This window comes from Colias philodice, chromosome 3 (assembly GCF_061535455.1).
Source record: "Colias philodice isolate Cphi_HAF_F1 chromosome 3, ilColPhil1 Martin Lab GWU primary, whole genome shotgun sequence".
Lineage (NCBI taxonomy): Eukaryota > Metazoa > Arthropoda > Insecta > Lepidoptera > Pieridae > Colias > Colias philodice.
The window spans coordinates 1283693-1302094 of NC_143088.1; the positions used below are offsets into that span (position 1 = coordinate 1283693).

General features: G+C 38.0%; 1 protein-coding gene across 1 annotated transcript; it reads left to right on the top strand.

Moving 5' to 3' along the window:
• The first annotated feature begins 770 nt into the window (after positions 1 to 770).
• Mps1 (dual specificity protein kinase monopolar spindle 1) lies at positions 771 to 14818 on the top strand. The gene is made up of 6 exons (XM_089712713.1): positions 771 to 1785; positions 2340 to 2485; positions 11137 to 11297; positions 11804 to 12006; positions 13679 to 13826; positions 14575 to 14818. The coding sequence occupies exons 1-6, from the start codon at positions 886 to 888 to the stop codon at positions 14769 to 14771; spliced, it is 1755 nt and encodes a 584-aa protein (XP_089568839.1). The 5' UTR covers positions 771 to 885; the 3' UTR covers positions 14772 to 14818.
• Positions 14819 to 18402: the final 3584 nt, after the last annotated feature.

An 18402-nucleotide genomic window follows, 5' to 3' on the forward strand; every position in this document is an offset into this window, starting at 1 on the left:
CAATCAAAACATAAGAAAAAAATCATATTTACTGTATCATATTTACAGATACTGAAGATGCCCAGTACCCTCTTGCCAGTACTTCGAAACAGAGTGATGATCAGTCCTTTGAAGGAGTAGAATATTTAGATTTTGATGAATTATATTAATGTACAAAATTTATCTACAAAAAAAATAAAAATATGTGGTTTTCAAATCGCCTTGTTTTTTTCTACCCGACGGACCCAGAAAGAGGGTAATGTGTTTGAGCTGCATGTATGCTTGTTTGTTTGTATGTTTGATTCTATGTGCGCCTCTGCAGTCTAAACACTTGACCGATTTTTATAAAATAACTAATTCCAAATACATTAATAAGTAAAATTTGACCTAGGTAGGTCAATTAAAATACTAATGTATTTTTGTCTTAAATTTACACTATTGCTACAATGAAACAATTATAACGGTTTAAATCGCGGTATTTATTTTAGATTATATTATATAGATTTTTGGATTTTTATTCTATAGTATCAAGATCGCTTGCGTCGCAGTATCAGTGTTGCTATATGAGCGACGGTGGCGCCCTCATTTATTTTCATCTCTTTTGTGTCGCACTGTAGACTATCTTGTCAAATATTAATCGTGGGCAAGAAGCTACCGTGGGGTAGTGGTTGGGTACCTTTTTTACATTCTGTGCACACAAACTTACCATAGACGACAATTAAACCTCGCATTTGTCAAGTGTCATAATAAGAGTCTACTGTTTATGGCCGAAAACCATTCAAAACTTTCAACGGATTATTTGTGTTGTGATTTAATTAGAGTCAATGATAATTGTTTAAAATCGCTTAATGTTTGTAGTAATTAAAGTTCACGAAAAAGGTTAGGGATTCAAGCACATTTGTCATAATGAGTGGAAATACGGAATCAACATCAAACAGTATAAAATTTGCACCGATGCCTATGTCGGCCTTACTGGCTAATTTAATGCCACTGCAGAATCACAATACAATAGATACACCGGACTCCAGTTACACATCCGACGACAGTGATTCATTTTGTGAAACTGTAGCAACCAAAGCACTTACATCGAGCAACAATGCAAACAAACATTCGACTCCCCAATTTAAAATCTCCAAAAACGCCAATACTTTCTCTTCTGAGAGAAAAATAATAAAGAATGAAAGTAATAAAGAAAATGGTAACGAAAATTATATATCTTACCGTCCGCTCACATTAAAAGAGTCTCAAAGTGTACAAAAACCAGCTAAATCAATATTTTCAACTTCCGAAAGAAAAAATCAAAACGTTTTAAAGCAACAGAACACAAACGAGGTGCCTGAACAAAAACCAGGTTCAACTCATAAAAAGACGCCGGAAATGGCGAAGACACAATCCAGTGCACGGAAAAATAAAGTAGCTACGCCAAAAATAAAGACTGGTATCAGAAGATTTACGCCAGGATCAGCAAAGAATAGTCTTAAAAAGATACCACAGCCGCCTGTCTTACAGAACAGAGATAAAGTTAGATGTGAATTGTTTCGCCAAAAACAGAAGGAAGATCCTCCACCTCCAGAACCAGCGCCAGCGCCCGCGCCTGCGCCTGCGCCTGCGCCGGTTTCCGAGACACCAATGAATAGGAAAAAGCTACCAGCCTCTTACGCAGCCACACCATCCTACCCACAGGGAATCCCTGCTCACCCTGGCGCTACTAACTCTAAAGTCCTGTTTAAAACAACAAGTATCAAAGACAAAAAATATATGTTCATTAAAAAATTAGGTATTGGAGGATCCAGTGAAGTGTACAAGGTAAATTCATACTTCCATACTAATATTATAAATGCGAATGTAACTCTGTCTGTCTGTCTGTTACTCAATCACGCCTTAACTACTGAACCAATTTGCATGAAATTTGGTATAGAGATATTTTGATACCCGAGAAAAGGACATGGGCTACTTTTTACCCCGGGACATAGGATAGGTTTTATCCCGGAAATCCCACGGAAACGGGAACTATGCGGGTTTTTCTTTGACTGCGCGAGCGAAGCCACGGATGGAAAGCTAGTACTAAGTAAGAACGATATTCGGCTAATATTATAAATGTGAATGTTTGTGAGGATGGATAGATGGATGTTATTATTTCACACAAATACTACTGAACCAATTACAATGAAATTTGGTATATAAGTAAAGCTAAAGATCCAGAATAAGACATAGGCATCTTTTATTCCTTAAATCCCAAAGAAACTGGTACTATGTGGGTTTTTATTGCTATTAGCAGTGAGCAGAAATCTAGTTATAAATTAACTCAAAATAGATCTCTAGATACTCTAGAATTTTGATTATTTCCTTATCTCCCACAGGTATTAGAAGTGGGTTCGTCATGTGAATATGCAGTGAAATGTGTATCACTTGGCGCTGACCAGGAGCTGGCGCAGGGCTACATCAATGAGGTGCGGCTTTTGAGAGAGCTGCAGAGTTCCGACAGAGTCATCAGATTGTATGATTAGTGAGTAATGTTTTTAATTGTTGCCTAAATGAGTAAGTAATGTTGACAATTGAATAAAGTGAAGCAAATGACCCACTTCATTTACTTTTTGACTAAATGAACATACAGTCAAAATCCGTTTATGGCGACATCGTTTAGACTTTAGAACAACATACCGGTTAAATTGACCAAAATCAAAGGTCCTGGCTGAATGTTATATGACTGCCTTATCGAAAATATTGGTTTTTACGACATTGTTTACTACGACATACCACATTAAACGACCAAATTTGGTTAATATTTTTTGGGTATTATATCTGTAGAACGACCGGCTCAGCTGTATTGTAAACAATTTGAATAGGTAACTGTATCCACATCTGGCACGGTATAATAGTCAATGGCTATTATCGTAAAAGTAATCAAAGTTTAGGGTCTTTTGTAATTCTTAGAAACAAAGCACATGCATGCAGTAGCCTCAAGGCCCGCTTCGTCATATCTCTTGTTACTTATCTTAACACAAGGCACACCAAAACATATTGTTGAGTTAACTGTGAAAATTGTAACATGTCGCAAAAAAGAAAACAAATCAATATCGAAGAAAAATCGCGTATTATTTCAAAGCTAGAGAAAGGATTTCCAAACAAAGACCTGGCAAAAGAATATAGTGTATCACACTCGACAATTTTAACCGTTTTTTTACAACTCGGTTTTTACGACTCAATATGAGTAGTCCCTTCGATGTCGTTATAACAGATTTTGACTGTAGTTGTGTTATATTAAAATATTTAAATATTAAAAGCAATAAACAAGTACAGTCTAAAAGAGGTTGAATTTTAGAAATTGTAAAGAAAAAATACAATTATTATTAAAAAAAAACTACTACTATTATTTGACCCTTAGTTACACAGACTAGTGAACTAGTCAAGTCCATGCATGCATAAACATGTTTAAACCATTGAGTTACTATGTATTACGTACTAGAGAGGACATCGCTAATACACTGTTTTTAACACGAGTTAGAGTCAATCGTCTCAAACCATTTTTTTTTGTTACATTGGTTTTAATTGATAATTTTATTCATATTTTTTAATAACTTAAACAATATTTATTTGTTACATTGATTGGTTTTAATTTATAAGTAATAAGACGCAGAATGAATGACAAAGTGTATGACTCACTAGCCGGCCCGCGCCACCGCGCTTGTTGCACAGATTTTGTTCATGGTGTCATCTCTATAATAATACCTCAATGGTTTAAACTTATTATCCTTCATAAATTATTATCCTTTTAATATGCAGTGAAATGCGTATCACTTGGCACGTTAATGGCATCATGCTTCATAGACTACACACTTTTTGGGGGGCGCTAATGCTCGCGTCCGTAGGTGTTAACACTTGATTCCCTACACGTGCCCCCTGGGTTTTGCAAAACGAGCATTCTTATTCTGGTGGGAGACTTTATGTCGTGGCTAGTTACCACCCACCTGACGACGCCATGCCGCCAAGCGATGATGTTCACAGCGTTGTCGTGTTCCGGTGTGAGGTCTGGTGAAACCATTTGGGATGATAAATGTATTGGATAATTTGCTTTACGTCTATGAGTCGAATCCAGTGGCATAGTATTTCGTCGCCGGGTGTCTAGATGTGGAGGGTAGCGGGATCCGAAGAAACGGTTAACCGCTGGCCGACCGCAGGTTGTAGGGGGCCCAATTAGCGGGTTAGCCACCCGTGAAAGGCTGCCCCGCCGCCTGTGTATAATCCTGAGTTGGCTCCAACGTGCCGGTTGGCGACCGGACGAGAGGACCCGTTGGCGATATTCAGGGGGTTTCGGGCATCCCCGCAGTCTCCAATCTAGACTCCCATAAGTGTACAAATCTTTGCTCACTTAGGAGGCTCTATTCGTGAAGCCTAATCCAATTACTATTTATCTCCCCGCCTATTCTTCGTCCATTCCAAATAAAAACATGAAAAAGGTCCATAAAAGTAGTAAGTTTTCTCAGCGGCTGCACATCCTCTCTTTAACAGTGCACCTCTCAAATATTCGAGGTCTGCACTCCAATCTCACCGCTGTCCACCACCATCTCGAGACAGAAAAGCCTCACTTACTATTTCTCACGGAGACTCAGATCAAGTGTCCTGCTGACGCGACATACCTCATGTACCCCGGTTATGCTCTTGAATACAACTTTCAGCCCAAGGCAGGCACATGTGTTTATGTCCGCGATGACATTTGCCTATTGCGTCTCCGTCACCTTGAAGAACCCAGTTTCTCTGTCCTATGGGCCCTCGTTGATACAGGCTGTGAAAAAATTGTGTATGCATGTGCTTACCGATCGCATAGCGGAAATTCTGAGACAACTCGTCTATTCAATTACCTCAGTGAAGCAGCAGACCGCACACAGGAACTATACCCTACAGCCCAACTCGTCTTTTTGGGAGATTTTAATGCGTGTCATGCAGACTGGCTATACCCATTCCAGAAGACTGACCATGCTGGAAAAGAGACGTTTAACTTCGCCACATCTTTCAACCTTTACCAGCTGGTAAATGAAGCTACTCGGGTCCCGGATATTGAAGACCACACAGCTAATTGTCTTGACCTTTTTCTGACAACTGAACCAGACCGATATGTGGTTGCGGTTTCCGCTCCACTGGGATCATCCGACCACTGTCTGGTTAAGTCAGTGTCGACATATTCTCCTCCAGACAGCACTATAAGAGGAAGAAAAAGAATATGGAGATACAAGTCAGCTGATTGGGACGAGATGCGTCACTTTTTTGCATCATATCCCTGGCGGCAAGTATGTTTCTCCTCCACCGACCCATCGAAAGTTGCAGACGATGTTGCCGACGTTATCCGTCAGGGAATGGAATATTACATTCCATTCTCTGACGTTCTCGCGGTTGACAAAGCTAGACCATGGTTTAATAAGGAATGTAGGCAAGCTGATCATGTTAAACTGAACGCCTTCAAAGCATGGGTCGATGCTCGAACTCGCAAATTACCCGATGTTGGTGCTAAAAAGAAATCCTTCAATAGAGCGGCCAAGTCATGCAAAAAAGTTTTGAAAAAAGCTCGACATGATCATATCCGTCGGACAGGTGAAAAGCTTGCAAAATATCCACCCGGTAGCAAAGCTTTTTGGTCTCTAGCAAAAGCTATTGAGTCTAACTTCTCTCAGTCTTCACTTCCACCACTCTTGAAACCCGACGGTAACCTGGCTCATACAGCAAAAGAGAAAGCCGATGTTCTGGCCTCACTGTTTGCTAATAATTCACATCTCGACGATACCAATTTAAGTCCACCGATAATACCCCACCGTGGCTCACACATGTCAAAAATTCGTATTACCAACAAAGAAGTATTAAAAATTATGCAAAATCTTGATGTGAATAAAGCCAGTGGGCCCGACGGGATTCCTGCAGTGGTTTTGAAGACCTGTGCACCCGAGTTGTCTCCTATTCTGACACGCCTATTTCGCCTTTCCCTTTCGTCTGGAATTGTACCTAAGGCTTGGAAGCTTGCCAACGTGCAGCCAGTGCCTAAGAAGGGATGTCGTGCTGATCCGTGCAATTACCGTCCGATTTCAATCACGTCCTTACTATGTAAGATTATGGAACGTGCATTGAACTATCGACTTCTCGCGTACCTAGAGGCCAACGATCTACTGAACGATCGGCAATACGGTTTTCGCCCTAAAAGACCAACTGGCGACCTTCTAGTACACGCCACGCACCTATGGGGAGAAGCCATTGAGAACCATGGTGAAGCATTAGCTGTATCATTGGATATCTCAAAAGCCTTCGACAAGGTTTGGCACGAATCCCTTCTAAGCAAGCTCCCTTCTTACGGCTTACCTCCAGTCCTCATAGCTTGGATAGCCGACTTCTTGAGGGAACGATCTATTCGGGTAGTCATCGACGGCTGCTCGTCTAATCAATTGGCAATCAACGCCGGCGTACCTCAGGGGTCTGTTCTCTCCGCAACTCTCTTTCTGATACATATAAATGACCTTCTCCAATCAAACATCTTTGGTTATGCAGACGATTGTACGGTTGTGGAGAGATACCTGTCAAATGCTCGTGCAACTGCTGTTACCATCCAGAACGAGAGAGAAGCCATGGTGCAGCGAATAAACCAGACTCTACAAAAAGTATCTCAATGGGGAGATGCCAACTTAGTGAAGTTTAATGCTGCCAAAACACAGGCGTGTCTTTTTTCTGCCAAGAGGAGTCCCCTCACCTTAACTCCCTCTTTCCGCGGTGTGTCGATAGAACTAGCCGACAACTTAGAAATGCTTGGAGTTTCACTATCGCCAACCCTCAACTTTGGCCAGTTTATTACGTCCAAAGCTCAACTCGCAGCCAAAAAACTTGGCATACTAGCTAAGGTGCGGCAGTATTTCACATCTGAACAGCTTTTAACTCTTTATCAAGCTCAAGTTCGATCTTGTGTGGAATACTGCTGCCACCTCTGGGCAGGTACTGCCAAATGTCACCTCAATGTTCTGGAAGCTATGGAACGTCGCGCCAAGCGAATTATTGGAAACGACCAGCTATTCGAAAACCGGCTTCTGAGCCTTGGTCATCGCCGCAAAATCGCCAGTCTCTCAGTTTTCTATCGACTTCATTTCGGGGAATGTGCAACTGAATTACATGGCCTTATCCCAGCTTCCCCTTTTTTCCTAAGAACGTCCAGGCGCACGTTGGGATACCACCCTTATCTGGTAGAAATGCCGACTGCACGCACAGCACGCTTTGCGTCCTCCTTCTTAATGCGAGCTGCCAAAGAGTGGAATTCTCTGCCGGCGTCCGTCTTTCCAGAGAAGTACAACATGGGAATTTTCAAGAGACGAATTAACAGGCACTTTCTAGGCGGGCGTGACTTACCACCTTAGATCTCGTCACCACTTTCCATCAGGTGGGACTGGGGTCAAACGTCCACCTATCTACGTATAAAAAAAAAAAGTGTGTGCGTGTAACCTTTACGCGCGATTGAAGTAAAACTTCTTTGGCGTTGACGACATCTATCACTGAAATGATTAAATATTAACTTAAATAAATAAATATTATATTATAATTTAATTATATTTATTATTCATGTGCTTTACAAAGATTATTTAAATGTTATATTAATATTATTCATTCGAAACAGGTAATTGAATGTCATCATAATTTCTTACGTACGAAATTATAGGTTTGTGGTAACTATAATGTGAAACATAAATTTTACTCTCTAAATTTGCTACTTTTCTTGAAAATACAGCATCTATCGTTGTACCGAAACGCGTTGTTGAATGAAGTCGAGAAGTATTCATAGATAAATCAAATTTTTCTTCTAAAAAATCAATTAACGGCAGAGATTCCTGAGAGCGAAAATTAACATTAAAATCTCCAGTTAGAATCATCGGTAATTCATGATAATTACTATTTAAAAGTCGAGAACCTTCAATTGTGAAGTGAAGTAATTGCTGATGAATAAATTTTATGATATTTGTCAGGCTAGTATTTGTAGAAATATAAATAACAACGATAATCACAGGTTGGTCATTCGTATTAACACATCGAACCAAGGCGATGTCACCAATTTGTGAAACCTCATCGGAAATTTGTGATAATATAGTTGGTGAAATATTTTGAATTGGTGTTACATTGTTCAGTGTATCTGTAGATGAATGATATACAGCTACTCCACCAGCAGTTGAGTTGGGTCGTTTGTATTGGGTAACGCAATAAAAATTTTCAATAAGAATTTGTTCGTCATTTTTCATCCAAGTTTCGGAAAATAACAGCAATGTGGACCTTTTTAATACTTTATCATTCAGATCAGAAACATGAGCACGTAAACTTTGGCAGTTGAAGGAAAATAGTGTAATGTTACTCTCATTTACAAGGTTATATAATTCTTCCTGTTGTGTTATTAGGCGAGAATTTGAAAGTCTTTCAAATTCACACTGTAAATCAACTATTCCCCCTGGACGCTTTCTTCCATGATAAAATTTGTTGTCATCGGTGTTTGAGACAATGAACAATCCATTTATATCAGTTACTCGTGATAATGCTACATATAACAGCTGCTGACTGTGACTTTTATTGTATTCATAAACGATTTGATCAAAAGTACCACCTTGAGACTTATGTATTGTAAGCGCACAAGCAGATACTAATGGAAAGTGATTTCTCTTTGCAAATATTGTCTTATTTCTATTCATTGGTACAGATGACGATCTTCGTAAAATTGGGACTGCTGTTCTACTAATGTTTAGAGTTTGAATATGATGGGCAGCTTTTTTCCTAATTTTCTCTCCTATCTTACCAGGAAACTCAAGCCATAAGCGTATGATGTTATCACTGTCATCACGTTCAATATACACTAACTTTCCAACACAACCGTTGGCTAAGCCATCAGATACATCAATATTGGTTGTAATAATGTAAAATTTGTTAAGAACTAATATTATTTCATAAGGCGATCCTCCTGTATCAATAACTGACATTTTATGAAATTGTTGGCGTACATAATATGCTTCTTGTTCAACTGAATGACAACCTATACAGGGTGTAATCGTTAAGTGTGCACAAGCGATTATTCCGTAACTATTGCAGATATCAAAAAACTTTAAACTGATATCGAAAGTACTTAACCTAATGAGTAAAATGGCCATAATAAATTTTTAAAAATAAAACGAGAAATAACCAAAAATGTTACATTAAACGCTCCCATACAATTTATTTCCCATACATTTTGTATTCATAGTAGATTTTCGAAGTGACGTCCTTATTGTGCAATACAATGAGGAGGTCTATTTACAGTTTCTAAATGAACTTCCCTCCAAATTTGCGAAGTAATTAAAGCAGAAAACCAAAAAAACAAAAAAAAAGCTAAAATCTTTCATATTAAATGTATAGGTTGATCCAAAAGTAATGATAATTGGGTATTTCCTGTGCACATAAAAATATAAAATAAATGTTTTATGCTTGCTCATGTAATCACTAAGTTATCACAAAAAAATTATATCTACAGGCCACGTTTCCAAGTATTAACATTAATTTTAATGTGAACAGTGCGAGCCAGAATGTTTCCCGACGAAAAGAAGAAACAACGATTCGACATTTAGAGGGTGAATTTCTAAATTTTTAATGAGATCAGGATAATTTTTTGTCACGATTTGTGACCATGGGCGTTACCTGGGTTCACCATGTTTATGCTGAAACCAAGAAACAATCAATGGCCTGGATGCGAGCTTCCAAAGTGACGGTGAAGATTTTCAAAGTGAAAATTAGTGGGATAGATTAAAGCCGTAGTTTTTTGGGACGCTGAAGAAATGTGGAATATTTTAAGAAGGTAGCCACTACTACACAGGGCTCTTACTACACAGACCAAATTAAAAGATTGCGGGTAGGTTAGTAAGAAAAAGAGACATGGCAAACTTCGGTCTTGAATGTTGGTTCACCAAGACAACACACCAGATCACAAAGCGTCAGTTGCGATGGCTGCCAATCAAAAATCGGCATTGAAAATGCTTGAACACCCACCCTGTTTGTAAGATCTAGCTCCTAGTTAATTCTATCTCTTACCTCGGCACAAGAAACACCGTCGATATAAGAAATTTTAAGACGACAGCGAAGTGATGGCCGATTTTGAGGGGTTTTTGTAGATGAAGTCAAAGTTTTTTTTTTTTCTAAGTTAAGGAAAAAAAATATCGAAGTATTATCTAGTTAGAAGACTATCTAGAGAAATACATAATTATTTTAACTGTAATGACCTTGTTTAATATTGATTATCATTACTTTTGGATCAACCCATGTACATGGGATATTCATATCTCATACTAAATGTATGGGAGGGCTTAAAGTTAATTTTTTAGATATTTCTCGTATTATTTTTAAAAATTTATTATGGCCATTTTACTCATTAGGTTAAGTACTTTCGATATCAGTTTAAAGTTTTTTGATATCTGTAATAGTTACGGAATAATCGCCTGTGCACACTTAACGATTACACCCTGTATACATATCTGTTGCTATGGATACTACTTTGTTTTCAGCAATATTTAAAATAGATTGATTATAATCCGCAACATGTTTATTTTTATTTTTAATTTACTTATTTTAAAAGTAATAAATAAACAAGTATATTTAGAGATTTTCAAAAAATTTTGCAATTTAAAATAATGTTTTTAAAACTGTTGAATTTTTCATTCACTTTGCTATTCACAATTGATCCGTTTGAAAATTTGAAAATAAATAATCCTAATTGATTATGATATTTGCCACTAGCTGGCGTATAAGTCAAGAAGCGTGTAGTATATGACATATACTTACAACCAATCAGAATTATTATTTTTAAATGGCGGAAACTACGCAGACTATAGTAAGCGTTACTTCCGTCAGAAAAAAAATCTGAGTTACTCCCTAGTCGCGCCTAAAGAAGTTTTACTTCAAAAATCTGAGTTACTCCCTAGTCGCGCCTAAAGAAGTTTTACTTCAAAAAAAAAAAAAAAAACACTTCAATGTGTATTTTTAAGTATTGTAGCATATAAGTATGGTATAAATTGTTTTTCATTATGTACGTGTGAGGCTATGTGTCATTAAATAAACGTTTTTTCTTTCTTTCTTTCTTTCTTCTTTCTTTTGCAATCATGTTTACAAAATATACAATTCACTCAACAGTGAATACGACCGTGCGAACCAATTCCTCCGCCTGGTGCTAGAAGTGGGGGAAACAGACCTATCATCCTTCATGCGAGCTCGTGGTGCCGGCCTGCCGCCAGCGCTCGTGCTGCACTACTGGGAGGAGATGCTGCTGGCCGTCAGCTATATACACGAGCATGGTGTGTATGTGTGTGTGCGTGTGATCCTGCATCGTGTGAACCTGCCTACCGTTATCTTAATACATGAGTATAATGCGTGGTTTCAAATATAAGGTGTCCGTTCATGACAAACTTACTGGAAGACACCAGACATTAAAAAAATTGGTTGTCTGTAAAGTCGGTTTACTGACGATAGTTGAACGTGATAACGTCCGATTGTGCTTCTTTGTCGCTCGTTCCGCGCTCTCGCTTGCACTTCAAGCCTCACATGGAACGCCTCAGAGCGAGGTAACGCCGCATGAGTCATGTTTTTTCGTGAAAAAGTCTCTGGACTATAATCCAGAGGTGGAGCGAACACCCTATGATGACGGGTGCCTTTACTAAAAAAAACCAGACATTCTGTGTGAAATAATTTAATTGGCAAATGTTTTTGATCATTCTCTTCTCTTAACTTTAATGTGATCTGTCTTCTACAGTAATTTATCATATTTATCTTAATATTTTTAACAATACTAATTTCCATCCAGGCGTTATCCACGCGGACCTGAAGCCGGCCAACTTCCTGATGGTGTGCGGACGGCTGAAGCTCATCGACTTTGGCATAGCATCCGCTATCAGTGGGGACGCAACGAGTGTGGTGCGCTCCCAAGCGGCAGGCACGTTCTCGTACATCAGCCCCGAGGCGCTCATGGGAGGCGCCGGCGGGTACTCCAATAGCAACAATATAAAGGTACTAATACTAGTAGCATAGAATACATAATAGTAGCTAAACGCTACAGTACGGACACTCTCCGCCTCCCGCCAAAATTAAACACTTACCTCACCCCGCGCGATCGTGATTAAAATGGGCCACATTTTTCTGCAAGGACGATACGCTACGAAGATTGACAACATTAATCAAATTGACTTAAAACAATTTTATTATTTTGGATTTGTGATTATCGTTTTTCGTAGAAAATGGTTAGATATTGTGCTGTTTACTGATGTATTTCATCAGAAAAACGCGAATTTTTTTTTACGCTAGTCACAATGTGCCAACCATAAAGCGTTAACACACACATTTGCAGTCTCTACAGTGTGACTGTCAAAACGATAATTTTGTATGGAGTGTCTGGGGTGTGCTAGTAGTTAAACTGGCTAATGATAGGCAGAAATGGAAAATTTTGGAGGAGGCTTTCACCGCACAAAGCGGTCCTTACAATATAGAATAATAAGATAAATACTAACATAGAATAGCTAAAATGTTACTAACAGTACACATAATTATATTAGTTTATAAGATTTTATTATATAAAGTATTTAGTATTAAGTTAAAGTGTAAATTTTTGTAAAAGTAAGGAAATAAAAGCTTATATTATTATTATATAACTAGCGACCCGCCCCGGCTTCGCACGGGTGCAATGACGGCCGGCCGGTACCGCCGCAAACGCTGCGTTCCGCAATTTTTAAATCTATAATATCTTCGAAAATATTCACTTAAATCATACGGTGTAAAGGGCCATATAGATCTATATTAAATGAACAATGTATTCAAGGTATTTAATTGGTTAAGGATTAATGCTGTATTGGTTAAAATCGCTTCGAAAATTATCCATTATTTGTAGTAAAAAAAAAAAAGTTATTGTGGGTTATCCATAAGAGATAGACATATACAATCGCGGACTTTTCTGTAGACCTTTTCAATGTGTACAATACTTAGTACATTATTTTGATAAAACTCGTAGGGTTCAGCCTGCGTTTGCAATATAAGCGGAAAAAAATGTAATTATTTACGACATCACATTAGAAACCTCAAAAATAACAATACTTCTCCACTATTTAATGGATGTTATTATACATATAAACCTTCCTCTTGAATCACTCTATCTATTAAAAATAACCGCATCAAAATCTGTTGCGTAGTTTCAAAGATTTAAGCGTACAAAGGGACATAGGGATATAGGGACATAGGGACAGGGAAAGCGACTTTGTTTTATACTATGTAGTGATACTAGTAGTAGTACAAACACTTATTATCAACATAAATAGCCCATATAAAAATGAATCGCAAAATGTGTTGGTAAGCGCATAACTCGAGAACGGCTGAACCGATTTCGATAATTCTTTTTTTATCATATTCCTTGAAGTACGAGGATGGTTCTTATGTAGAGAAAACGTAAACATGTACCACGGGCGAAGCCGGGGCGGACCGCTAGTAGCCCATATATGAGTGACACGGCCTCCTATAAAGGGTACAAGCCACAATCCACCGCATGAGCTAAGTGTGGGTTCATATATTGCACTGGTCTTCAAACTTTTGATTCTTCTAAATGTCGGTTTCATCAAAAAAAAAAAATAATCATAAGTTCATAAAAACGGAAAACACATGACAGTAAAAAGTTTGACCATCTCCTGTTTTGCAGATCTCGTTCAAATCAGACGTGTGGTCATTAGGCTGCATTCTATACAGCATGGTGTACGGGCGCACGCCGTTCAGTCACATAGCCATGTTCGCGAAACTCGCCGCCATCATCGACCCCAACCATCGTATAGAATATCCGCCAGCAACGCGTAAGTATACGCTAAATAGATACTAATACGCACACATAATTCATATTATTCCACACGATGCTCCGTGGCATAAATCATACATAGATCTGTCAGAACGTCATCTGACGCAACCACATCTCACACGCTATCTGATACGACTCATATCTCACACGCAATCTGATACAAACCCACATCTCACACGCTATCTGATACGAACCCACATCACACGCTATCTGATGCGAACCGATCACACGCTATCTGATACGAACCCACATCTCATCCGCTATCTGATACGAACCCACATCACACGCTTTCTGATGCGAACCCACATCTCACACGCTATAATGATACAAACCCACATCTCACACGCTATCTGATACAAACCTACATCAGACGCTATCTGATGCGAACCCACATCACACGCCCTCTGATGCGAACCTACATCACACGCCCTCTGATGCGAACCTACATCACACGCTATCTGATGCGAACCTACATCTCATGCTATCTGATGCGAACCCACATCTCACACGCTATCTGACACGCGCACATTCTACACGCCGTATCAACGAACCCAGATCTCACACGCTATCTGATACGAACACACATCACACGCTATCTGATGCGATCCCACATCACACGCTATCTGATGCGAACCCACACAATGTATAATATTCTAAAAAGTAAAATTATCATATCCTCATCAGAAGCATGCAATCACGGTCTAACCTCAATATCTATAAATTTTAATAAAAATATTGTTTTGCAGATTTACCACCATCACTAATATCAGCTCTAAAGTGGTGTCTCACGTACAACGCTCGAGCGCGACCCTCCGTCCAGGAGCTCTTATCCCTTAAACACTTGCAACCAGCCAACTCCTCGCTACCAGACAGTTTACTCGACAAACTTAAGGCCCATGTTTCTCCGGAAGAGTTCAGGATGTTGCAACAAGCCAGGATATGATTATATGTGGAAAAAATTATGGATTTAGTGCCTAAAATAAGAATCTTCATCTTTGGAATAAGATATCTTCCTGGCATATTGCTATATATGTTCGTGGAGATTGTATGAAAATGTGAACTGTGTTAGTGATAGCAATATTGTTACGGAGTGACTTGTGACAGAGCGCAGCCCAGTATGTCGTCAATCTAAATGAGACATTCTGTTTAGATTCAATAGAAAGATCTTTGAATATTTGCGATTTTTATACAGGGTCGGGTTATATTTTAATCGTTAAGTGTGCACAGGCGATTATTCCGTAACTATTACAGATATCAAAAAACTTTAAACTGATATCGAAAAATTTATTATGGCCATTTTACTCATTAGGTTAAGTACTTTTGATATCAGTTTAAAGTTTTTTGATATCTGCAATAGTTACGGAATAATCGCCTGTGCACACTTAACGATTACACCCTGTATACATGTAAAATCACCGTAGTAATTCTGGTCCGAGAGATGGCACCAGTTTTTGGGTAGGTATTTGAGGCAAGCTGAAAATTTGTGCCAGACCTAACTCGGAACTGCAGACCTAGCTGGTGAGTAGCGGGACACCCCAACACCCCCAAATTAAAAAAAAAAAATATTTTTGTCCAAAAAATGTATGTGAGCAATATGCAATTTATAAATGTTGTAGTTTTATGTTTAAAAATTAAAAATAAAAACAGGCCAGAACATTTAGTCGGTGTTTTATATTGCCAGGCGCGTCTCAAAATAATTAAAAAAATACGTGTGGCACTCGAGGACTGCCGCGGTAAAGCTATTGCATAGTACCGCTTCGCATGCGCCGGTTGGAGTGGGGGGTGTTAGGTATTTTCGTTACTGAATTTTTACATTCGGTCGCCGCGCTCAAGGCCCGCGATAGAAGCTATGCAATAGCTTAAAAGTCATCGAGATAAGTGAAATTTCATGTACTAATATCATCAAATTTATAATATTGTAAATTATTGAAATTATAATCTTATATATAAAAATGAATCGCAAAATGTGTTGGTAAGCGCATAACTCGAGAACGGCTGAACCGATTTCGATAATTCTTTTTTTATTATATTCCTTGAAGTACGAGGATGGTTTTTATGTAGAGAAAACGTAAATATGTACCACGGGCGAAGCCGGGGCGGACCGCTAGTATGAAATAAATTTGCTTTAACTTGGATTGCATTAAATTAACGCATTGTAATGTTAGGCGCGGCTAACTGCTAGAAATAATCATAAAAGAACTACTAATAGTCAACAAATTGCCAACCATGTAACTTAACTATATGTCTATGAATATGAATTTGATGGTGTAAGTACACAGTACACACATGGAATTTGACTTATCTCTATGACTTTTTAATTATTTTGAGACGCGCCTGGCAATATAAAATACCGACTAAATGTTCTGGCTTAATTTTTAAGCTATTGCATAGCTTCTATCGCGGGCCTTGAGCGCGGGGACCGAATCCAGAAATTCCGTAACGAAAAAACCTCACGCTCCCCATTCCGATGGGAGCGGAGGTGTGGCTTGAAGGTATAGCATGCAATAGCTTTACCGCGGCAGTCCCCGAGTGCCACACGTCTTTTTTTTACTTCTTTTAATGGACGCTTAATTTTTTTTCATTCTTTGATAAGGACGATATTCCAGGCATGTGTTGTGTTGTTTCGTACATCAAATAACTGTAGCCCAAATTTACCTTGTTTTATTATATTCGGATATCGATAAAACCCAGTAATGAACTAACTACAAAGCTAGCTAGGTTCTAGCTCAAAGATAGTGTAAAAAATTGTAAATAATGAAAATAATATCAAATCTTTTAGTTTGTAAATTATAGTTAGACTTGCACCAAACTAAAGATGCAATATATTTAACTTATTAATAGAAATATAATAATTAAAATAAATTGTATAGCTTCGATTTTTTATTTATGATCGGGGGACTTTTGCTGGTCCGCCTACTAATTGTAATGTGACTTATTAGAGAATATCGTGTATTGGAATTTAAATTTTAGAATAGCATTTTTTTAATTGAATGTAGATTATAAATATGGATGTAGATTAAATTAAATTGAATGTAGATTATAAATATGGATTAAAACTATGGATTATTTTATATCTTTGTTTTATTGCCTTCCACCTTTTATTCCTGTTTTTTTATTTATTTATTTATTTTCATTTCAGAACCAAAGACACATATACTATCACAATACTCTGCCAAACTGTAAAACAGTTTGTTGGCAGATGTAGCTCCATTTTACAAATGTACTTCCATTTTACTTATAAATACAAGAAGTTTACACTACAATTTAATTTAACACTTTGATATTCTAATTAACAATGTTACATTTCAACGGCCACAGATCATCAACATTCATATTAGAGTTGTAAATAGATATAAATCCCATGCAAACGAGGTTTAATACCTCAGGAGGTACGCATAGGCATAGTTTATTCAACTATGTTTATACACAATTCAATATAATATTATCTACATACATGCTGCTTTGTATCAACTCAGCAAAGTAACTACCACAGACATGTATCAAGATAGACTAAGCGAGTGTATGTACTTCCCGTGTCCAAACTAAGATTATGAAACTTACTTGACGCTGGCCTACACTCAGTCCGCGCTTGCAGTTCGCCAAGGAAAGACGTGAAGCTGAATAAAGTAAAATGCCGAATTACGCCGTTATAAACTGTAGAAACTCCACAGCTGTGAGTGGCCGAGTTAGCAGAGATGTTTCCTTCCACCGGTAAGTAATTTTCTAATCAGAATATGCACTATTTATTTTAAAATCAAATAAAGAATATCTGTGGAAAACGATCGTGACAAACACGGATACCAAATCATACGAAATGATTCGGAATACATTGCGGCTTTTACTTGGCACGGTAAAGATCGAGTCGTATGATAACAAGCAATGAATAGCGTCTTCTCATTTTTCTGTTCTCATTTTTCTGTCCAATTTTGTGGTTAGTGATGTTCATTTGATGCAACAGTTCTCGATTCTAATCGATTTTATAATCGAACAGAAAAATGATAATTTGAAGGAGCAATTTTTCAGAAAAAAAGGCATAGATTTTTTTTGTCAAAACTCCTTATTGCTTAGACTATGTTTGTTTTTTCAGTTTTCCAAGTAACCCGAACATAAAAGAAAAATGGATTGATGCAACGGGACATAAAGATTGATTGATTGACAGTTTCATTACTTTCTTTCGATGGCCTCTCTAGTACGTAGTACACGGTAACTCAATGGGCATATGTAAGAAAAAGCTAAAACACATTAGTTTACTTGTTAGAATATTAAAAGGTTTATAAATTTATTTTATCATTCCTCTGTCTATGGTAATTATAATTTTTCTGTCTTGAATCGATTTAGTAATCGATTACGATTCATTTATTTAATTACCTCTTAGACATAGATCTAGTTTGATCTGATTTCTTTCGATTTACTTCGATGGGATAGGACGATACTAGAATCGCCGCGCGAGTGGCGTCCTAATCGATTTAGCGTAAAATGAAATTACCATCACTAAAAAGCGCTCGTGACGTCATAACGCGTCAAGGTCAGTACAAAAAATATGACACGCTTGGTTTTCATACAGATCGCGGTAC

Excerpts from the sequence above, each read along its gene's own strand:
- Mps1 (XM_089712713.1), top strand. The coding sequence starts at position 886 with ATGAGTGGAAATACGGAATCAACATCAAACAGTATAAAATTTGCACCG. Across the intron at positions 1,786-2,339 it reads GATCCAGTGAAGTGTACAAG|GTATTAGAAGTGGGTTCGTC; the intron begins GTAAATTCATAC and ends TATCTCCCACAG. Across the intron at positions 11,298-11,803 it reads CAGCTATATACACGAGCATG|GCGTTATCCACGCGGACCTG; the intron begins GTGTGTATGTGT and ends ATTTCCATCCAG.